Raw genomic sequence first — 19545 nt, 5'->3', positions numbered from 1 at the left:
CTCCGCAACAGGAGAGGCCACAACGGTGAGAGGCCAGCGTACCGCAAAAAAAAAAAAAAAAAAGAAAAGAAAAGAAAAACTGTTTTTCTGAGATAGATAAAATTTTCCACCTACTGAATATGAACTTCAGAGAATGAGGCAGGGTTCAGTGAAATATACACAAACACTGCAGGAGAGCAGCTGGACAATTGGGCAACATGTTACAAACCCTTAATATTTTACATACTTTCCCACTCAACAATTGCTGCTCTAGGAATGTATTCTAAGGAAATAATCATATGTGTCAAGATTTAGTTGCCAGGATGTTTATCACAACATTGCTTATAATAACAAAATAGTAGGAACATCTTAAATTTCTATTGTCAAGTTTTGGTTAAATAAACTATAAGACATTTACCCAACAGAAAACAATATAGTAATGAAAAATGTTGTCACAGGAGTATATATAATGTCATGAAAAGATGTTAAAGAAAAATCGTTGGGCTTCCCTAGTGGCGCTGTGGTTGGGAGTCCGCCTGCCAAAGCAGAGGACACGGGTTCGTGCCCCGGTCCGGGAAGATCCCACATGCCGCGGAGCGGCTGGGCCCGTGAGCCATGGCCACTGAGCCTGCGCGTCCGGAGCCTGAGCTCTGCAACGGGAGAGGCCACAACAGTGAGAGGCCCGCGTACCGCAAAAAAACAAACAAAAAAAACCAATTAAAAAAAAAAAAAAGAAAAAGAAAAATCGTTAATGGAAAAAATTAGACTAAAAACCAGCTTTGTACAATAATCCTGTTTAAACTGCACACAAATACATATTATAGGACATATATGTTTTGTTAGTAGTTCCTATCTTTTTTTTTTTTCAGGCACAACTTTTTTTTTGGGGGGGAGGGCAGGGGTACGCGGACCTCTCACCGTTGTGGCCTCTCCCGTTGCGGAGCACAGGCTCCGGACGTGCAGGCTCAGCGGCCATGGCTCACGGGCCCAGCCACTCCGCGGCACGTGGGATCCTCCCGGACCAGGGCACGAACCCGCGTCCCCTGCATCGGCAGGCGGACTCTCAACCACTGCGCCACCAGGGAAGCCCTCAGGCACAACTTTTAAATTATTTTTTGTTTGTTTTGTTTTGTTTTGAAAGCAGTAAAAGAAACTGGAGTGATCTAAGCAGCAGCAAGTTTGTGCATTCATCCTTTTGTTTTTGTTTAAATACGTTTAAATTATCACACTGCTGGCACACCTCATTTGCATGAAATTCTGTACCAGATATACTAATTGTGGTAAAGTTACCCCCCCCTTCCCAGGTGGGGGGGGAAAAACTACCCTGGAAGATAATTTTCACTGAAATCTAACCAAACTTCATTAAGTGGACTGTGACAAGATTATAAATGATATGAAAAATAACATTTGGCCACAACTTAAAGAATTGGTTTGCCTATACAAATTTTTGTAATTTTTAATATATTCTACCATAATATGGTCCTCAGAATTAAAGCATAATGAACAGAAAAGAAAAGGAAAAAGAATGCAACTGAGTGCTAAGGCAGAACATCTTGCCAGAAGTAATGAAGGTAGAGTACATACTAAGTATCGAGTGCAGAATTTCATAGGGTCAACAAGGTAACAGTCTGTAATTTTCACTTACACAGGCGAAGTGGATTTTGCAGTTACCAGTTGCATTAAATGAACCAAATAAAGCTCCTAAAATTGATACTATAAGGCACCACCTTAAGTTTTCCAGGCTGCAACTGTGCATAATTTTAAAATGGTTTTCTTAAATGTATTTATTTTTTTAAACATAACATGAGGAAGGTATTAAAACTGGTGTAATAGCTCAATAGAATAAATATTCCAGATTTGGGGAGGGATGAAGAGGGAGATATTCAGAACCCTTCACCAGAATCCCCCCAACTTGATCACAGTGGATTAATGATGTGCTTTGTGGATGTGGTTAGTCAATGACACCAGCTTGACGGATCTTTCTTTCGGCACCAAATCCCACTGAGTTATCTAGTCCCCTTGGCTGACGAAGAACCACTAGGCAAGGAGCCCTGGCATCATCCAGGGTGATGTTCTTCAAGCGATTGACCAACCTACCAGGTCGTGGAGCTGCAACAGCCTTCGGGCCCTCGCAGACTCGCCAAACATTACAAGCAGTGCACTTGCCAGCGCGCTGATTAAAAATCACTGAGAATTCCACCTCATCTCCTGCCTGTAGTTCAATGCCATCCTGAACTTCTTTCACATGGAAAAAGAACTTCTTGCTATCTCCTACTTCATAGTTAATGAAGCCAAACTGATCTTTCACACACTCCACTGTGGCCCTACGCAGGGGTGTGATGTTGTAGGCCATAGTCTGTGCATTTTGGCCCAGGACACAGTATTGGAACTTGACGCTCTCCCCTTTCTGTAGGCAATCCCCTTTGTTGGCCATCCCAACTACGCCAAATGGATAGACCTCACCTTTCATATCCACTTCATCCATGATCTCAATCATTCCTTGGTACTCAGTCTGTGTTGGATCAACACGCCTCAAGGGGCGAATAGTAGCTCCTATCTCTTCATGGTGGGATACCGGTGTAACTTTTTTAGACTATTATTATTATTATTATTATTATTATTTTTGGCCGCGCCATGCAGCTTGCAGGATCTTAGTTCCCTGACCAGGGATCGAACCGGCCGCCCCCCTTCCCCCCGCCCCCACCACCCCATCCTCCCCTTCCCTTAGTCCCCGCCCCGGACAGTAAAAGTGCTGAGTCCTAACCATTGGACCACCAGGGAATTCCTTATTATTAACTTTTTAATAAGTACCAAGGAGCCAGAGAACAGTGTGAGGGCAATGAAAGAGGCACCAAATGACCCTCAGGCCCTGGCACCCATTTAAGACAAGAAACGCAGAATGTGGGATCTTAGTTCCCTGACCAGGGACTGAGCCCGTGCCCCCTGCTTTGGAAGCACAGTCTTAACCACTGGACAGCCAAGGAAGTCCAGAAAGACACCGGTTTGAATCCTGAGTCTTCTATTCCTATCCTTTTGATTTTTGGACAAGATTCTCTGGCTGTCAATTTTTCATTTGGTTTGATTCTCCCATCTGTAAAATAAGGACAAAATACTGTCCTGGAAAGGTTGATGGGAGGGTTTAAAAGGATAATGCTATTGAAATCCTCTCATACGGCTACGGGTGTTTGGGATGTGTTGGAAAATTCTGGTTCCCAGAGAGAGCCTGGCCTCAGGGTTATGGAACGTCATGATCCTGTCAACTTTTGGGTGGAGTGGAGGGAGGTCATTTGCCTTGCTTCCACCTTGTCTGCAGCCAGTTCTGGAATGAAGCAGAGTTGCACAGTTGCCTGGTAACACCTCTGGGAATCCAGGAAGTTCAACTTTTGGAAGCTGTGGAGGAAAGGAAAGGTGGGGTCTTGCACGTTTGAATTTAAGCTGACGTGTACCAAGTGGGTGCTGTTCTTATGTGATGTAAGTGATTCTAAGTACTAGAGCTCAGGTAATCTTTGTTTTGTTTTAATGTAATATATACACAGGTTCAAAATTCAAAATGTACAACAGGGTGAAGAGTGAAAGATCTCTCTGTTTCCCTGTCCTTTCATTTCTCACCACCCAGTCCCCTCCCCAGGGATGGCTGAGTTATCACCTGCGCAGGAGTCCTTTAAGAGCTGTGTTACAAGTATACAGGCAAATAAGTGAACATGTATTTTTTTTCTACCCTCCCTTTTACACAAATGGTAACATACTAGCTGCTTAGTAGGACCTTGCTTATTTCACTTCACCATGGCTCTTTTTCCCTATTTGATTTAATGGTTGCAGCTCATTCTACTGTATGGGTTATACCCGTTGGTCACCCAAAGCCCAAAGAAGTTGTTAGGTTGTTTCCAAGCTTTCACTTTTATGATGTTGCAGCGAATTGCTTTGCGTAGGTGCCACCTCATTTATCTGTAGGATAAAAAATAGAAGGGGAATTTCTGGGTCAAGGGTACGTACTTTTGCACTTTTGATAGATACTCTGATGGTTAAACTGCCCTCCCGAGGGACTGTATCCATTTAAGGTGCCTTCTCCCAGGTAGGCTGTTTTTAACTTTTGGATCTCAGGTTGGTGGGTGATAAAAGGGAATCTCAAGGTAATTGGAATTTGTATGGGTCTCATGAAGCTCCTTTTGCTACTCCTCACTGACCCCCTTCTCCTTTGTTTCTAGGAACTGAGCTGGTGCAGCATCCTGTCAGTACACTCCCTTCTGGCTGCTACAAGCAAGCGATTTAGGGTTTGCCCCTCAGCTGCCAGAAGTGTCCTTTGCTGATACTCCCAGAAATCTGTAGCTAGGGCATCTGTCCTCTCTTCCTGCATACATCCTGTTCCTTTTCCACTGCTTTGCCCATCCAGCCACCTATTCTGTGCTTTGGGGTTTAGCTGACTCCCAGTTTCATCAAAAGAGAGTTTTTGTTTTTGTTTTCCATGCTGTTGTTTTGGACAGTTTCTTTGGTGAAAACAGGAGAAAGATGACTCTTTGTCCTTAATTAAAAATCCTGAAACAAAGAGGCAGGTATTATTATCATCCATTTTACAGGTGTAAACACTGACACTTAGGCTGGTTAGAAAGTGCATCCTTGTGATAAAATGACCCCAGAACTGGGGCTCCAGTTTTAACTCAGTTATTGTCCTCATGACTTTAGGTAAATCACTTCTTTCAGGTCTCAGCTTGCCTAGCTGTGAAACCAAAATGTCTCAGAAGAAGCCCAAAGTCCCTCAGAAGCTGTCAGAGAATGGAGGGATGGAAGGGAGTAAGAGATGTTGGTGGTGCTCGGTCTTCCTCCAGAAAGAGCTCAGCTTTTTATCAGTATTGACATCACTGACTTATGCCTTAGGTTTATTTTAAGAGGGTAATTAATGGAAAGAAAACAAACAGGAAAAAAAAAAAAAGGAAAATCATTGCACTATCTCAGAGGTTGTAAACTCATGGCTCATAGGCTGAAAGTGGCCTGATGACATGCTTTACTTGGTCCACAAAGTATGTTTTAAAATGTTTAATTAGGCTTCCCTGGTGGCGCTGTGGTTAAGGTCCGCCTGCTGATGCAGGACACGCGGGTTCGTGCCCCAGTCCGGGAGGATCCCATGCGCTGCGGAGCGGCTAGGCCCGTGAGCCATGGCCGCTGAGCCTGCGTGTCTGGAGCCTGTGCTCCGCAATGGGAGAGGCCACAGCAGTGCGAGGCCCGCATACTGCAAAAAAAAAAAAAAAAAAGTTTAATTAGTTGCTAACTTTTTTTTTTTGGCTGCGTTGGGTCTTCATTGCTGTGCATGGGCTTTCTCTAGTTGAAGTGAGCAGGGGCTGCTCTTTGTGGCAGTGCGTGGGCTTCTCATTGCGGTGGCTTCTCTTGTTGCAGAGCATGGGGTCTAGGCACATGGGCTTCAGTAGTTATGGCATGCGGGCTCTAGAGCGCAGGCTCAGTAGTTGTGGCACATGGGCTTAGTTGCTCCGCGGCATGTGGGATCTTCCTGGCCCAGGGCTCAAACCCATGTCCCCTGCATTGGCAGGCGGATTCTTAACCACTGCGCCACCAGGGAAGCCCTAGTTGCTAACTTTTAAAAATCCAGAGATTTCGTATAAAAATGTGTATCTATGGGACTTCTCTGGTGGTCCAGTGTGTAGGACTCCGTGCTCCCAATGCAGGGGCTCCGGATTCAATCCCTCGTCGGGGAAGTAGATCCCACATGCATGTCACAACTAAGAGTTTGCATGCCACAGCTAAGAAGTCCGCCTGCCGCAACTAGCATGCTGCAACTAAGACCTGAAGCAGCCATAAAAAAAGATTGAAAACAAAATGTATACCTCTGGCTGTTCTTTAGAAGAATCAAAGCTATGGCAGCTTGGGGTTCACAAACCAAACACACTGGTGTAGCAAACCCCAGATCCAGAAACTGGGCATCACTAGAAAGGATTAAGGCCCTTAATCCCGCCTCAGATGATGTCCCTCCCCAGGGCAAAGGTAACCACACTCCAGACTTCTAACCGCATAGATCAGTTTTGTCTGTTTTTTGTAATTTATATAAGTGCAATCACACAGCCTGTCCTATTTTGTGTCTTGTGTCTTTCACTCAACATTATGTTTGCAGGCTGCATTCACACGATGGCACATAGCTGTAGTTCATTTGTTCTCATCGTTTTATCATGTTCCGTTGTATAAATATCTCAAAACCTATTTATTCGGCTGTTGGTAGACATCTGTATTGTTTCCAGATTTTGGCTAGTAAGAATCTCACTGCTACGGACATTCTTGCACACATTTATCACACATATTGGCGCACACAGGTATGCATTTCTGTTGAGCACGTAGGCGGGAGTAGAACTGCTGGGTAAGAGTAACTCAGCCCAGGCTCTGCTTTGATAGAGCCGGCACACGTTTTCCAGAGTGGTTATACCAACCTACCTTCCTCCAGCTGTTGTGAATTCCAGTTGCTTGCCTTACTCATAGTTGTTACCTGACAGGCATTGGGTTTTGGGACCCCCCGCCAGACATGCCTTCTACAGGTTCTTCAAACTCTTAACCTTCTAATCGTACCTGAAATGAGAGAAGAATGAACGGCTGTCCCAAGTCCTCTCAAGGGTACCTGCTTTTCCTTTTGCTTTCTAATACTCGACTGGGATTCTTTTATTTTAAAATATTTATTTATTTGGCTGTGCTGGGTCTTAGTTTCAGGATCTTCGTTGCAGCGCGCAGCGCGGGATCTTTTAGTTGCGGCATGTGGGATCTTTAGTTGCTGCATGTGGGATCTAGTTCCCCGACCAGGGATCGAACCCAGGCCCCCTGCATTGGGAGCGCGGAGCCTTAGCCACTGGACCACCAGGGACGTCCTGGATTCCTTTATTTTAACATTCATTTATCCCTCCAAGCTGAGACATGGAGGTTGGGAAGGAGTTAGCCAGACAAGGCGGTGGGAGTGGGGAGACTGAAGAATGTTCCAGGGTGAGGTGAGACAAGAGCACGTTTAAATCTTCTAGGAGGCCAGAGGAAAAAAGAAGAGTACAGTTCTCAATGTGGGCAGTGCTGCCTACAGAGAATATTTGAGACAGGACTGGGGGATGGGCCACTGGTGCTTCAAGTCAAGACCAGGAGGGTCCCGGAAAGCACAGAACTGCTCCCCGCCCAAGGAAAACACCTCCGCCCCCCACCCCACTGCCGAGAAAGCCCTTAGAGAGAAAAGCAAAGAGCAAGTAAAAGAAGTTGATCTTGATTGGAGGGTGGGTAGGAGGTTGAGGCTGGGGGAGGGGGAATGGGTGTGTCCCACTGTCACGTAAATATCCCCTCCAGGCGGCTCCAGAGTATATTTAAACCTCTTGTCACCTGGGGCAGCCTTAGTTCTCAGAGCTCCTGGTACGAGCTTTTTCCCTTGGGTGGATTCTTGGCTTTTCTCCCAGCATGGCCCCCAAACACCAGTCTTCACTTCCACCCCAAGCAAAGAAACCGAAGAAACCGAGACGGACTCCTGCCTCCAGGCCAGAGGAAAAGTCTGCTTCTCCGAACTTGCCGAAGGAAGGTACGTCCGGACACTACGTTTTATTGGAGATTTAAAGGATTTGCAAGGATTGACTTCTAGGTGATTTCTTCTTTTTTTTTGCCCCACACTTTTTGAGATGACTGCAAATTCCCCTGAAGGGTTTTAAGCATGGGGTGCATGGATTAGGTGTATGTGAAAGAAGAACCAGAAGGGGTGAAAGTGGGAGGCCTGGAGCACGCGTGAGCTCGGTCCTGGCCCCAACCCCACACCTACGCTCCCAGCCCCCAAACTCATTCCTTTTGTCTTGGTCAAGTGACACCAGTAGCCAGCCTGAGGCTGGGGGAAACACGGGTGACCCCTCTCCTCTCCTCCACGTGCCATCAGATCCCTGAGTCCTGGTGGTTCCTCAACACCTCATATCCGTCCACCTCTTTCCTGCTGTTGCTGCCCGCCCATAACTCTGGCCCGGATTACTGCCCCCTCCTCCGCCTCTTGCTTCCGGCTTCCTCCTCCCTTCCAGGCAGAGCAAAGCCAATCATGTGACTCCCTGGCTTAAAACCCTTCCTAGCCTTCCCATTGCCCTCGAGGTACTGACTAAGAGACTTCCGGGGCACTGCCCACCCGGTCCTTGCCGACCTCTCCAGGTTCAGGCTCCCTCCAGCACCTTTAACCTCTCTTCACCTCCTGGGGCTCCATTCTTTCACCTCGGGGCCTGGAAGCCTGTCTGTCCTCTGCCTGGATCGCTCTCCTCTCCCTACCTGTGCATGCCTACTCGTTCTGCAGCTTCCTGCTGGAAAGTCACTCCTTGCAGGTATTCTCCTTTGAGCGACAGCTGCTGTGTGTTAGGAGCCCCCTTCTGCCCTTGCAGCACCCAGAGTCACCCCAGCCTGGCCTGTACATTCCAATTGTTGGTTTCATGTCTGCCCCACGCCCCATTAACACTTAACTTGGAGGTGAGGGCCGTGTTTTGCACACACACAGCTTGGAGTTGAGCACAAAGTGCATTGTTCTGGTGATTAGGCCTCCCAGATAGATCGCGGGTGTGGTGGGGCCTTCGCGGCAGGGGGGCAGCTGGAGGGGGTGAGGGTGAGTTTGGATAGGTCCTGGAAGGCAGGACAGCATTGCCCCAGGAAGTGACAGCCAGCTGGCTCAGCATAGAGGGGAGGGGCTTGGAGTCCACGAATCTTCCTAATTTGCTCACTTGGCTGAGGCCCACGTTTGCTTGTGGAAGGAGCAGTGGGTGAGGAGCCCTCATTGCAGAGCTCCTGTGGATCTGTTGGGTGATGTGGAAAGTTTACGTTTAATGGGTCTCAGTCCATCCCCTTCCAAATGAGGTGCAAAGACCTCCTGCCCAGCCGATGTCCCGATGTGGTAAAGCTGGACAGGGCTCGAAACCTGGCTGCATCCAGCTGTGTGACTTCGTTGGGAAAGTGACATAACCTGTGCTTCTTTCCTCTTCTGTAAAATGGGCTCAATCGTATCTGTTAGGCTTGCTGTGAGGCTTAAGTGGAAGTGAAACACAAGACAGCGATTGGCTCATCACCAGTGCTCGAGACGGATAGTAAACTCTTTCCCACTTGTGAGCAGCAAAATGTGGATGAGTCCTTCTGGTCGCCTTCTGTTTAGCTTCTTGGGAAAATTAACAGTACCAGAAGGGACGGCAGGGTGCAACCACGGCCCCTCCAAGGTGGTTCATCCTGGGACACTGCTGCATTTCAGGGAATGCCAGCATCTCTGTTCCAATCTTTAAGCTGTGGGATTCTCCTCCTTCAAAGGAAGCTGGGAAGGAGAAGGGAGAGGAATTCTGAGAGTGAGGTGAGAGGCCAAGGAGAGAATGCAGAGCTCCTAAGGTTGGAGGGGAGAGAGACCACAGAGAATAATTCGGTGGGTGAATTATCTCTTAGTGTGTCCACGCCACTCCCTTGTTTACTGAAACTTGGCGTTTTTGCTTTCTCTTTCTCTTCCACTTCCTAGTGTGTGCTCCTTGAATTCATCTTGAGAAGTGCTGTGGGAAAGGTCTGGAAGAACAGGATGGTCCTAAGGGCTGGGGTGGGAGCCTTGAAGCCCATTGCCTAACCAGAAGGCATCAGAAGGCTCCCTGGAGCCCCTGCAGATACATGGGAAACACTGGTAGATCAGTCACTTAGGAGATGCTCTGGGTCACTGGTACCAACCGGTGAGCAGGCTTTGTTTTGTGTATGAAAGCAGCCTTCAGCACAGTGTTTTTCAGACCGTTTCGTCCCATTTGTGGGTCATGAAATCATTTTAGTGGAGAGTGACCTGCATTTAAAGAAAATAGAAGATTAAGAGTCATCACACTCAGTGAGGGTAAGCATTGTTTTGTGTGTAGGTGTGTACTGGGTCCTAATGGCAAATGTACCTCTTACTGTAATTCATGTCAAAAAAGTGGAAAAACTCTGTCCTTAGGGCAGGAGCTTTGTTATCCATTAGCCTTGGTCCTGCCACCTGTATCAAAAAAAGTTGAGTTTATCTGTGAAATGAGGATATAAATACCTGTCTTGTATTTTGTGAGGACTGAAAGAGAAGGAAATGCGTGTATTTATCACAGCCTGTGGCCCATGCTACATGCTTCAGCAGTGCACTGGAGCCTGGTATTTTTGTTCTTTAAATTTTTTTTTTAATTTTATTTGTTTATTTTTGGCTGCACTGGATCTTCGTTGCTGCGCACAGGCTTTTCTCTAGGTGCAGCGAGCAGGAGCTACTCTATTTTTTTTTTTTTTGTGGTACGCGGGCCTCTCACTGTTGTGGCCTCTCCCATTGCGGCCTCTCCTGTTGCGGAGCACAGGCTCCGGACGCGCAGGCTCAGTGGCCACAGCTCACAGGCCCAGCTGCTCCGCGGCATGTGGGATCTTCCCGGACCGGGGCACGAACCTGCATCCCCTGCATTGGCAGACGGACTCTCAACCACTGTGCCACCAGGGAAGCCCAGGGAGCTAACTCTTTGTTGCAGTGCACGGGCTTCTCATTGCGGTGGCTTCTCTTGTTGCGAAGCACAGGTGCTAGGCACACGGGCTTCAGTAGTTGTGGCACGCAGGCTCAGTAGTTGTGGCTCACGGGCTCTAGAGCACAGGCTCAGTAGTTGTGGCACACAGGCCTAGTTGCTCCGTAGCATGTGGGATCTTCCCGGACCAGGGCTGGAACCCGTGTCCCCTGCATTAGCAGGTGGATCCTTAACCACTGCGCCACCAGGGAAGTTGGAGCCTGGTATTTCTTTCCATCTCTCTTCAGTGACATCAAAGTGGTAGCAGGAGGGCTTCCCTGGTGGCGCAGTGGTTGAGAGTCCGCCTGCCGATGCAGGGGACACGGGTTCGTGCCCGGTCCGGGAAGATCCCACATGCCGCGGAGCGGCTGGGCCCGTGAGCCATGGCCGGTGAGCCTGCGCGTCCGGATCTTGTGCTCCGCAACGGGAGAGGCCACAACAGTGAGAGGCCCGCGCACCGGAAAAAAAAAAAAAAAAAAAAAAAAAAGAAGTGGTAGCAGGAAATTTGCCATGGTAGGAGTATTTATACATCACTGAAATCAGCAAATGCTACAAATCAGGGTTTTTGGTGTGTTTTTTTCTCTTCTGGGAGCTGGTTGTCAAACATTTCCCAGCTTCTCATTGGTGCTAATAATTCTTCCCTTAAAAATCCTGTCCAATTGGGATGGGTATGGATTGAGCTGGACTCAATTGAGAATAATAAGGTTTGGAGGAGAAAGATTAACTTCTGGGTTTTGGGGAAAGCCCCAAGAAGACATTTGTATTCTCTTCCCATGGACTGTCTGCCACTTAACATTTATCGATCACCCACCAGTGGATTATCTTGAACATGAAAGACACTGCTTGAGCTTTAAGAACTGATAGTAACATGTGAGTCCTGGAAGGCAAATAATCCAACCCCTGGTTTTGGTTATAAACACCCAAGGAGAGATTTCAGACTTTTTATGTCCATGTCTTGGGGCCCTGCAGGAGGGAGTAGAGCAGTGAGTGGTACATTTGCATTACCTGGAAAGCATAGTTTAAACAGAAATGCCTTGGCCTTCCTGTTTCAAGACTTGGCTTCTACAGCAGGCCTTGTTCTCTGACGTAGCGAAATGAAATTAACACAGCCGACTCCATCTTGCAGTTGTGCGATGCAGGCGCAGTTGCTGGGAGTGCCGCTTAGCACTCTGTACGGATTCCTGCAAGCTCCTTGAATTAGGCACTGAATTGGGTCAAAAGCACCCGCGGATGAATGTGGCACCTCCTTGCCTTCAGAGGACTTCCACTTTAGCGTGGCCCTGCTTAAACATCACCACTTAACACAACGTTCCGTTTGTCAGCCTTTCTTGAATATTGTAATTTCATAACAAATAGGCCCATAGAGGGAAAATGACTTGCCCAAGTGCACACAGCCTGCTGGGCAGAGCTTGGACTAAGAGGCAGGAAAAGGCCCTCCCTGTGAGTGGACTGGGCAGCTTCGGGCTTTGCAAACAAGCCTGACTCCGAAGGCAGCTTCCCTCTCTGGGAAATAGGATGGAGGTGGCGCCTTCCTTCCCCCACGAGGAGGGGCGCCCCAGTAGTGTCCCAGAGTGCAGAACCCGGGGTGGATATATAGCTGGGCTCCAGTGCTCTGAAGCCAGGCTACTACGAGGCCTGCGCTTTCGGGGGGCTGCGGACACCCCTCTTCCCCGCGCCACCAGGCAGACAGGGGAAGCCGCTCCGCCACCACGTGACACACCCGCCTGGGAGCCTGCGCGCAGCCTGGCGAGGCCCCGCCCCTTGGGCCGCCGCGCGCCCGTAGCGCGCAAAAGTCCCGGGTCGGGCTGGAGAAGGGGAAAGCGGGGGAGGGGAGCGCGGCGCGGGGGGCAGTCCCCGTACGTCGCGGCGTTCCTTCCTCCCGCCTCTTCGCCAGGCCCTGTGTCTCCTCGCCGCGGCTCCGCCCGCTGGTCCTGGCGCCCTAGCCTATGGTGAGGCGGCGCGAGCCTCTCTGGCCGGAGGCGGGGCGTGCGCGCGGGGCCTGGCGCGCCTGCGCCCTGCCGCCCGCCCCTCGCCGTGAGGAGGAGGTGGAGGAGGAGGCGGCTCGGGGAGATCGAGCAGCTAGCTGGAGCGCGGAGCGTGAGTGAGGGAGCAGAGCAGCCTGCCCGCCCGCCGCCGCCTCCCCTCCGTAAGCAGGAGCCCGGGCCGGGGCCCGGCACGCAACCCCAGCCCCTCCCTCGTCGTCAGGCCGCGAGGGCAGCGCGCGCGAGCCAGGGGGAGGGAAAGCGAGCGAGCGCCGGGAGGAGGCGGCCGGACCGAGCGAGCGCCCGCGCGTGTGGCGTGAGGGGAAGCCGCTGCCCGCCCCCTTCGCCTTCCCTTCTCTCCCCCTCCCCGCTCCCCCCCCGACCGCGGAGAGCACCATGTCGGCGCCGGCGGCCAAAGTCAGTAAAAAGGAGCTCAACTCCAACCACGACGGGGCCGACGAGACCTCAGGTGAGGAGCAGGCGAGGCGGGGGCCGGCCCGCGCCGCCATCTTCGCCACCCGCCCGGCCGCTGGCCGCCGGCGGGGCCCGGGGCGCGCGGGGGGCGCCGGGCGGACGGGCCGGCGCGCGCCTCGGCGCCCTTTTTTGTGCGCGCGGGGCCGGGGCCGGGTGGCGCCGCGGCGGCGGACGGCGCTGCGAGGCGGGGGCGCTGCGGCCTGCTCGGCGCGGGCGGAGGAGACCCCCCCTTCCTCTCCCCCCTCCCTCGCTCTCCTCCCCCTCCCTCCCTCCCGAGAAGCCTCTCTTTATTGTGCTCCGCCATGATGCCTCGCTCCCATCAGCCGCCGTCGCCGCCACATGGTGCGGCCGGACGCGGCCCCGCGCCCGGGCCTCCGCGCGGCTCCCCCTTCGCGCCCGGCCCGCGGGCGGCGCCTCCACACTCCCACCCGGAGGCCGGCCCCGGCGCGGCCCTCTGCCTCGAGCTGGGGCGGGGTTGGGGGCGCGGGGAAGCACGCGGCCGCGCCGCGGCCCGAGCTGCTCGGAGGATGCTCTGGCTGGCCCCGGGCAGCCCCCACGTGGGGTGGCCACCTCGTCGCGGCAGCGCGCTGAGAAACCTGGCGCGGCGACCGGGGCGTCGGAGGGTCTTTACAATGGCTCGGAGCAAACCTACTGGCCTTTTCCGTAAAGGCTTTCTCGGCAGGGGGGCTGCACCACCCGGGCTGGTTGCCGGAAATGAACCGCGCGATCTGGCCCCTTCACGCCCACTTAGCTTTGTAGGTTTTGCGGTCTTTACCGGACAAAAGGGTGCCTTTCCCGTAGCACACCCCCTTTTCCTCCTCTCCGTTCTTTGGCCCATAGTTTCTGACTGCATGCTTGCTCCCTGTAAGTGTGCTCCAAAGTCGTGCGGGGCCGCCTCTTGAGATCAGCCCGCCTGAAATTGGGTTGGAGGGGCGAGAAAGGTCGGATTCGAATCCGGGGGTTCATATTCTTAGAAGGTAAAGTCGAGTGTTTACGGTGGTGAGGTAGTTCCCAGGGCCTTCCCTATCTTTGTAGGCGTGTCTGATGTCTTAATAGTAATCAATACTGAGCAATAGTTTCAACTTCGTGTAAAAGGGGATTTCACCATGGAGATAGGTGGTGTCCTAATTTTTGTTATTGTCATGGGTTAGTTTCCGTATTCTAGTTAATAGCTGGTGCTACTCTGTTACAGGCTTATGTGATTTTTTTAAAGAGAACTTAAGGATCTCTGAATAGCGTTTATTATCTCATTATAGAAACTTTAATTGGTCTTGTAATAGAACTCGTAAAAGCGTTACAGTCAAACATTTTGACTAGTCTAACAGCATGATTTGTGAATAGTCTTAATTGAAAAGTAATTTGTCAACTATACACATGAACACGTGGAAAGCATGCCTTGTAGTAGTAGGCAAGTTTTTTTTTAAAACAGCTTTATTGATATAACATCACAGACTGTTAACATCAGGAAGGAAAAGCAGTTAAATTTATTTTCAAATTAGTATTGAGTCTCATGCACCTTTTTCTTGCAGAAAAAGAACAGCAAGAAGCAATTGAACATATTGATGAAGTACAAAATGAAATAGACAGGTAAAGTTTTTCTCAGTTTGCTTTGAAGTTTTCTGACATGCATCTTATGGTTTGGTAAATATTGAAACTATGGCCAAATACATCTGTATCTACTGGCCAAGTGGAGATGATTATAACTTAGTTGGAAATATCAATATGAGGATTCAGTGTTATTTTCCTGTGCAACATTTTACAGTCACCAAAAAGTTTCTGATTAAAATACATTGACCTTGTAAAGACAGGGTTTGCTTTCGTAGCCTACAAGTTGTCTGAGTTGCAGTTGTGTGCACTTGTGATAGTTTAGTATTATGGCATCATTGTTGCTCTGACTTGCCTTATAACTTTGTTACTTCGTTGGCAGCTTTTTTTTTTCTTCTTGATCTGCCTGAGGGAAACAATCGAAGTTGGCCTGGTAACAGAGTAGATAGATATACAAAGTTACCAAAATGCTGTTTGGGCACCGTCAGGACTGTCAGTTGTCCAGTGCCTGTAAAGCTGATCAAATGGCCATCTCAATTTTGACTTGGGTCTCTGGCTACAAAAATCTAGGTGATTTGGTTTTTATAAATGCGTACTTTGTGTTGTTCTAAAGCTAATAAGAGTAAATATTCTGTAATCTCAGCAATTTTTGTATTTGTTAAGTACCGTCCTCGTCAACATGTCTTTTCATTTGCTTCAGACTTAACGAACAAGCCAGTGAGGAGATTTTGAAAGTAGAACAGAAATATAACAAACTCCGCCAACCGTTTTTTCAGAAGAGGTCGGAATTGATCGCCAAAATCCCAAATTTTTGGGTAACAACATTTGTTAACCATCCACAAGGTATGTTGCGGCAAAGCATTATTAAAGGGTGTGGGTGTCCACTTGTTAGAGAGTGGAGGGACCTTGGTTGAGGACCTGGTCCACCATGTTGATTACATGCAGAGGTTGAAACGGGGAGAGGCTTGCAATTCATCCTTTCTATTTAGAAGAGATCCTATTCTAATTTGGGATTCTGTTTAATTACTTGATAAAAGTAAGTGACAGCTCTGACACTGAGCCATTTGGTTTTCAGTTTATAATGGATTTATGAAACCAAATTCGGGAAATTTTAAAAGGGATTGCTTGAGTTGTTTGTTAATGTTTGTTTAATAATCATTTGGCCTATTTACTGATCTAGTGTCTGCACTGCTTGGGGAGGAGGATGAAGAGGCGCTGCATTATTTGACAAGAGTTGAAGTGACAGAATTTGAAGATATTAAGTCAGGTTACAGAATAGATTTTGTAAGTATCAGTAACTTCTTTGTCACTATGGAAATCAACTTGAGTATTGGTTAGAAGGGCTGTTTTGTATTGATTTCTAATTCTCTGTTTATTGTAGTATTTTGATGAAAACCCTTACTTTGAAAATAAAGTTCTCTCCAAAGAATTTCATCTGAATGAGAGTGGTGATCCATCTTCAAAGTCCACTGAAATCAAATGGAAATCCGGAAAGGTATTTGAGGGATTTTTGGGCATTGATATTTTCTCTAGTTTGATCTAGTTGAACCATTTAATTAAATATTTGCTGTTTTTGTGATGTGTTAAATGCAGATCCTTAAAATATAAAAATGTCTATTCTGTTAAAGTCAAATACAGTAGGTTGTGGTCTTATAAATTATAGAGCAAGTTTTTGTTGAGGTGGACTAAATCATTTTGGTTTCTACATTGGTAACGTGCGGTTTCCCAAAACCTATTTCTGTCTGCGTTGGGTCTTCGTTGCTGCGCATGGGCTTTCTCTAGTTGCGGCAAGTGGGGGCTACTCTTCGTTGCGGTGCGCGGGCTTCTCATTGCGGTGGCTTCTCTTGTTGCAGAGCGCGGGTTCAGTAGTTGTGGTACGTGGGCTTAGTTGCTCCGCAGGCTGTGGGATCTTCCCGGCCCCGGGCTCGAACCCGTGTCCCCTGCATTGGCAGGCGGATTCTTAACCACTGTGCCACCAGGGAAGCTCTCTCTGTGTTTAAGTAGTAAATATATTTTAAATTATGTTGTGTTAAGATACTGGTTGTTGAAGTGGAACTAATTTTGTTTAAAAAAAAAAGCCAAGTCTACATGGTAACTTTCAAGAGAAGCTTGACATATAAATTTGACGGCGTTCTTTGTAGACCTAAAATTCTTGAGCTTCTCTTTCTCTTTATTAGCTGTACTTTTTGTAACTTTTTTTAAATAAGAATAATAGTGTAGGTAATGTAACATCCAGTTTTTGCTCTGCTTTTGGGTTAAACCCTTCTTTAAATCATAGGTATTTAAGGTGTAGTGAGCCTGTGTCAAAAGTTCTTCCATCTTCATTTAGGATTTGACAAAACGTTCAAGTCAAACTCAGAATAAAGCCAGCAGGAAGAGACAGCATGAGGAACCAGAAAGCTTCTTCACCTGGTTTACTGATCATTCTGATGCAGGTGCAGATGAGTTAGGAGAGGTCATCAAAGATGATATTTGGCCAAATCCATTACAGTACTACTTGGTGAGTTGAGAGTGTTCTTTTCAAGGTTGCACTTGTTTCATTTGTTTGAAAATGAGTTCTTGAGGTGACTCTTTGTTTTTTGTGTGTGTGTTTTTCCCTAGGTTCCAGACATGGATGATGAGGAAGGGGAAGGAGAAGAAGATGATGATGATGATGAAGAGGAAGAAGGATTGGAAGATATTGATGAAGAAGGGGATGAGGATGAAGGTGAAGAAGATGAAGATGATGATGAGGGGGAGGAAGGAGAGGTAAAAAGATTTGGTTAAATCCAAAAAGAAAATCTTCAAAGAATTCACCATGTTACTTTGGAGATTATTTATATTGTATAGTGGAACTGACTCAACAAATTGTGGGAAGACTTGTAGAAAAGATAGGCTGTTTTGTCCAAGGTTGAAAATTTTGATAAGCTCATTGTATCAGTGATTCAATTAGTTCTGCTTTTGTGGTTAGCACTTATAACTGTTCAATTATGTCATTCCCTAGCCAGTACTTAATGAAAGGGCTGTGGACAGTGCAGCTGCTCAAATTCTGAGAAATCTCCCAAATAACAAAAATACGCATGTTTTGGACAAACTATAAAATTCTTACAATCATATTGGGATAGAGTGAGTTTTGGTTTGTATTACTTGGTCTGAAAGATGTCTGATTTGGTTACTTCTGAAAAGTTAATTTGTCTGAAACACAACTGGGTCTTTTAATCAAGAATCAGATTGGGATGCAGGTTGGGGAGCTCCCTGGTGGTCCAGTGGTTAGGACTCGGGTGCTTTCCCTGCTGAGTCCCAGCTCCTGTCCCTGGTCGGGGAACTAAAATCTGTAAGCTGCGTTGCCCTGGGGAAAAAAAAAAAGAATTGATGAAGACTGGTGTATAGTTTGTTTGTTTTTGTTTTTGTTTTTTTTTTTTGGCGGTGTGTGGGCCTCTTACTGTTGTGGCCTCTCCCGTTGCAGAGCACAGGCTCAGCGGCCATGGCTCACGGGCCCAGCCACTCTGTGGCATGTGGGTGTGGCATGTGGGATCTTCCCAGACTGGGGCTCCCCTGCATCGGCAGGTGGACTCTCAACCACTGCGCCACCAGGGAAGCCCTGATGTATAGTTTGACCTTCGTATCTGTGGGTTCCCATTCTTCAGATTCAACCAACAGATTTTTTTCTTTTAATTCCAGAAAGTTCCAAAAAGCAGAATTTGAATTTGCCAATTGCTGGCGACTATTTACATTGTATTCACAACTATTTACATTGTATTGGTTATTATAAGTAATCTGAGACAATTTTAAAAGTATATGGGAGGGTGTGGGTAGGTTGCATGCAAGTACTGTGCTATTTTATTTAAGGGACTTGAGCATCCTGAGGATTTTTTAAAATTTTTAAAAATTTATATGTCTTTATCTATTTATTGGCCATGCTGAGCGGCATGCGGGATCTTAGTTCCCCTGCTGGAGATCAAACCTGTACTCCCTACAGTGGGCATAGAGTCTTAACCACTGGACTGCCAGGGAAGTCGTCCCCCCCCCCCCCAAGGATTTTTGTATGTGGAGAGGGTTCTGAACCATCCTTCGCACATACCAAGGGACCACGGTAGAGGTTCCTAAAATTAATTTCCCTTGGCATGTCATGTTCTGTGGAGTCCATCATGGTCCATATGAATATTGGGGACTGGCCTTAGAATTAACCCTAAAGATTAACTGCCTGCTTTTTTTTCTTACAGGAAGATGAAGGAGAAGATGACTAATGGAACACTGATGGATTCCAACCTTCCTTTTTTAATTTTCTCCAGTCCCTGGGAGCAAGTTGCAGTCTTTTTTTTTTTTTTTTCTCCTTCTCCTCTTGTGCTCAGTTGCCCTGTTTTTGAGGTCTCTTTTCTCCTTTATACCATGGCTCACAACTTATTTTGGGGGGAAATACCTTGAGCAGAATTCAGTGGGAAAAGAATCTCTACCCTTTTCTGTTCCAAATTCATTTTTATCCCTTCCTGTCTCAACAAAAACTTTATGGAATCAACACCATCATGCTCTGTGGGAAAAAAGAAAAACCTTCTGCTCCCTTAGCTCTGCTGGAAGCTGGAGGGTGCTAGGCCCCTGTGTAGTAGTGCATAGAATTCTAGCTTTTTTCCTCCTTTCTCTGTATATTGGGCTCAGAGATTACACTGTGTCTCTATGTGAATATGGACAGTTAGCATTTACCAACATGTATCTGTCTACTTTCTCTTGTTTAAAAAAAGAAAAAAAAAACTTAAAAAAATGGGGTTATAGAAGGTCAGCAAAGGGTGGGTTTGAGATGTTTGGGTGGGTTAAGTGGGCATTTTGACAACATGGCTTCTCCTTTGGCATGTTTAATTGTGATGTTTAACGGACATCCTTGCAGTTTAAGATGACACTTTTAAAATAAAATTCTCTCCTAATGATGACTTGAGCCCTGCCACTCGATGGGAGAATCAGCAGAACCTGTAGGATCTTATTTGCAATTGACATTCTCTATTGTAATTTTGTTCCTGTTTATTTTTAAATTTTTCTTTTTGTTTCACTGGAAAGGAAAGATGATGCTCAGTTTTAAACGTTAAAAGTGTACA

At 47.7% G+C, this 19545-nt stretch overlaps 1 protein-coding gene and 1 pseudogene across 1 annotated transcript; one reads left to right on the top strand and one right to left on the bottom strand.

The window, feature by feature from the left end:
* Window positions 1-1673: 1673 nt before the first annotated feature.
* LOC115854648 (cold shock domain-containing protein E1 pseudogene) lies at window positions 1674-12861 on the bottom strand (annotated as a pseudogene).
* SET (SET nuclear proto-oncogene) lies at window positions 12498-18791 on the top strand. Its single transcript, XM_030858456.2, has 8 exons — window positions 12498-12932; window positions 14467-14524; window positions 15183-15325; window positions 15663-15766; window positions 15864-15977; window positions 16812-16982; window positions 17084-17230; window positions 18685-18791. Exons 1-8 carry the CDS (start codon window positions 12860-12862, stop codon window positions 18706-18708), a joined length of 834 nt encoding a protein of 277 aa, XP_030714316.1. The 5' UTR covers window positions 12498-12859; the 3' UTR covers window positions 18709-18791.
* The last annotated feature ends 754 nt before the right edge of the window (window positions 18792-19545 follow it).

The sequence above is a fragment of the Globicephala melas genome, chromosome 6 (assembly GCF_963455315.2).
Source record: "Globicephala melas chromosome 6, mGloMel1.2, whole genome shotgun sequence".
NCBI lineage: Eukaryota > Metazoa > Chordata > Mammalia > Artiodactyla > Delphinidae > Globicephala > Globicephala melas.
Note: the sequence above shows the minus strand (reverse complement) of the source record. Positions and strands in the feature narration are given on the sequence as shown.

Bases quoted from the DNA above. Each gene is read 5' to 3' on its own strand.
- SET (XM_030858456.2), top strand. From the start codon at position 12,860: ATGTCGGCGCCGGCGGCCAAAGTCAGTAAAAAGGAGCTCAACTCCAAC. The intron at 14,525-15,182 runs GTAAAGTTTTTC...CATTTGCTTCAG, and splicing joins GTACAAAATGAAATAGACAG to ACTTAACGAACAAGCCAGTG. The intron at 15,767-15,863 runs GTAAGTATCAGT...TGTTTATTGTAG, and splicing joins CAGGTTACAGAATAGATTTT to TATTTTGATGAAAACCCTTA.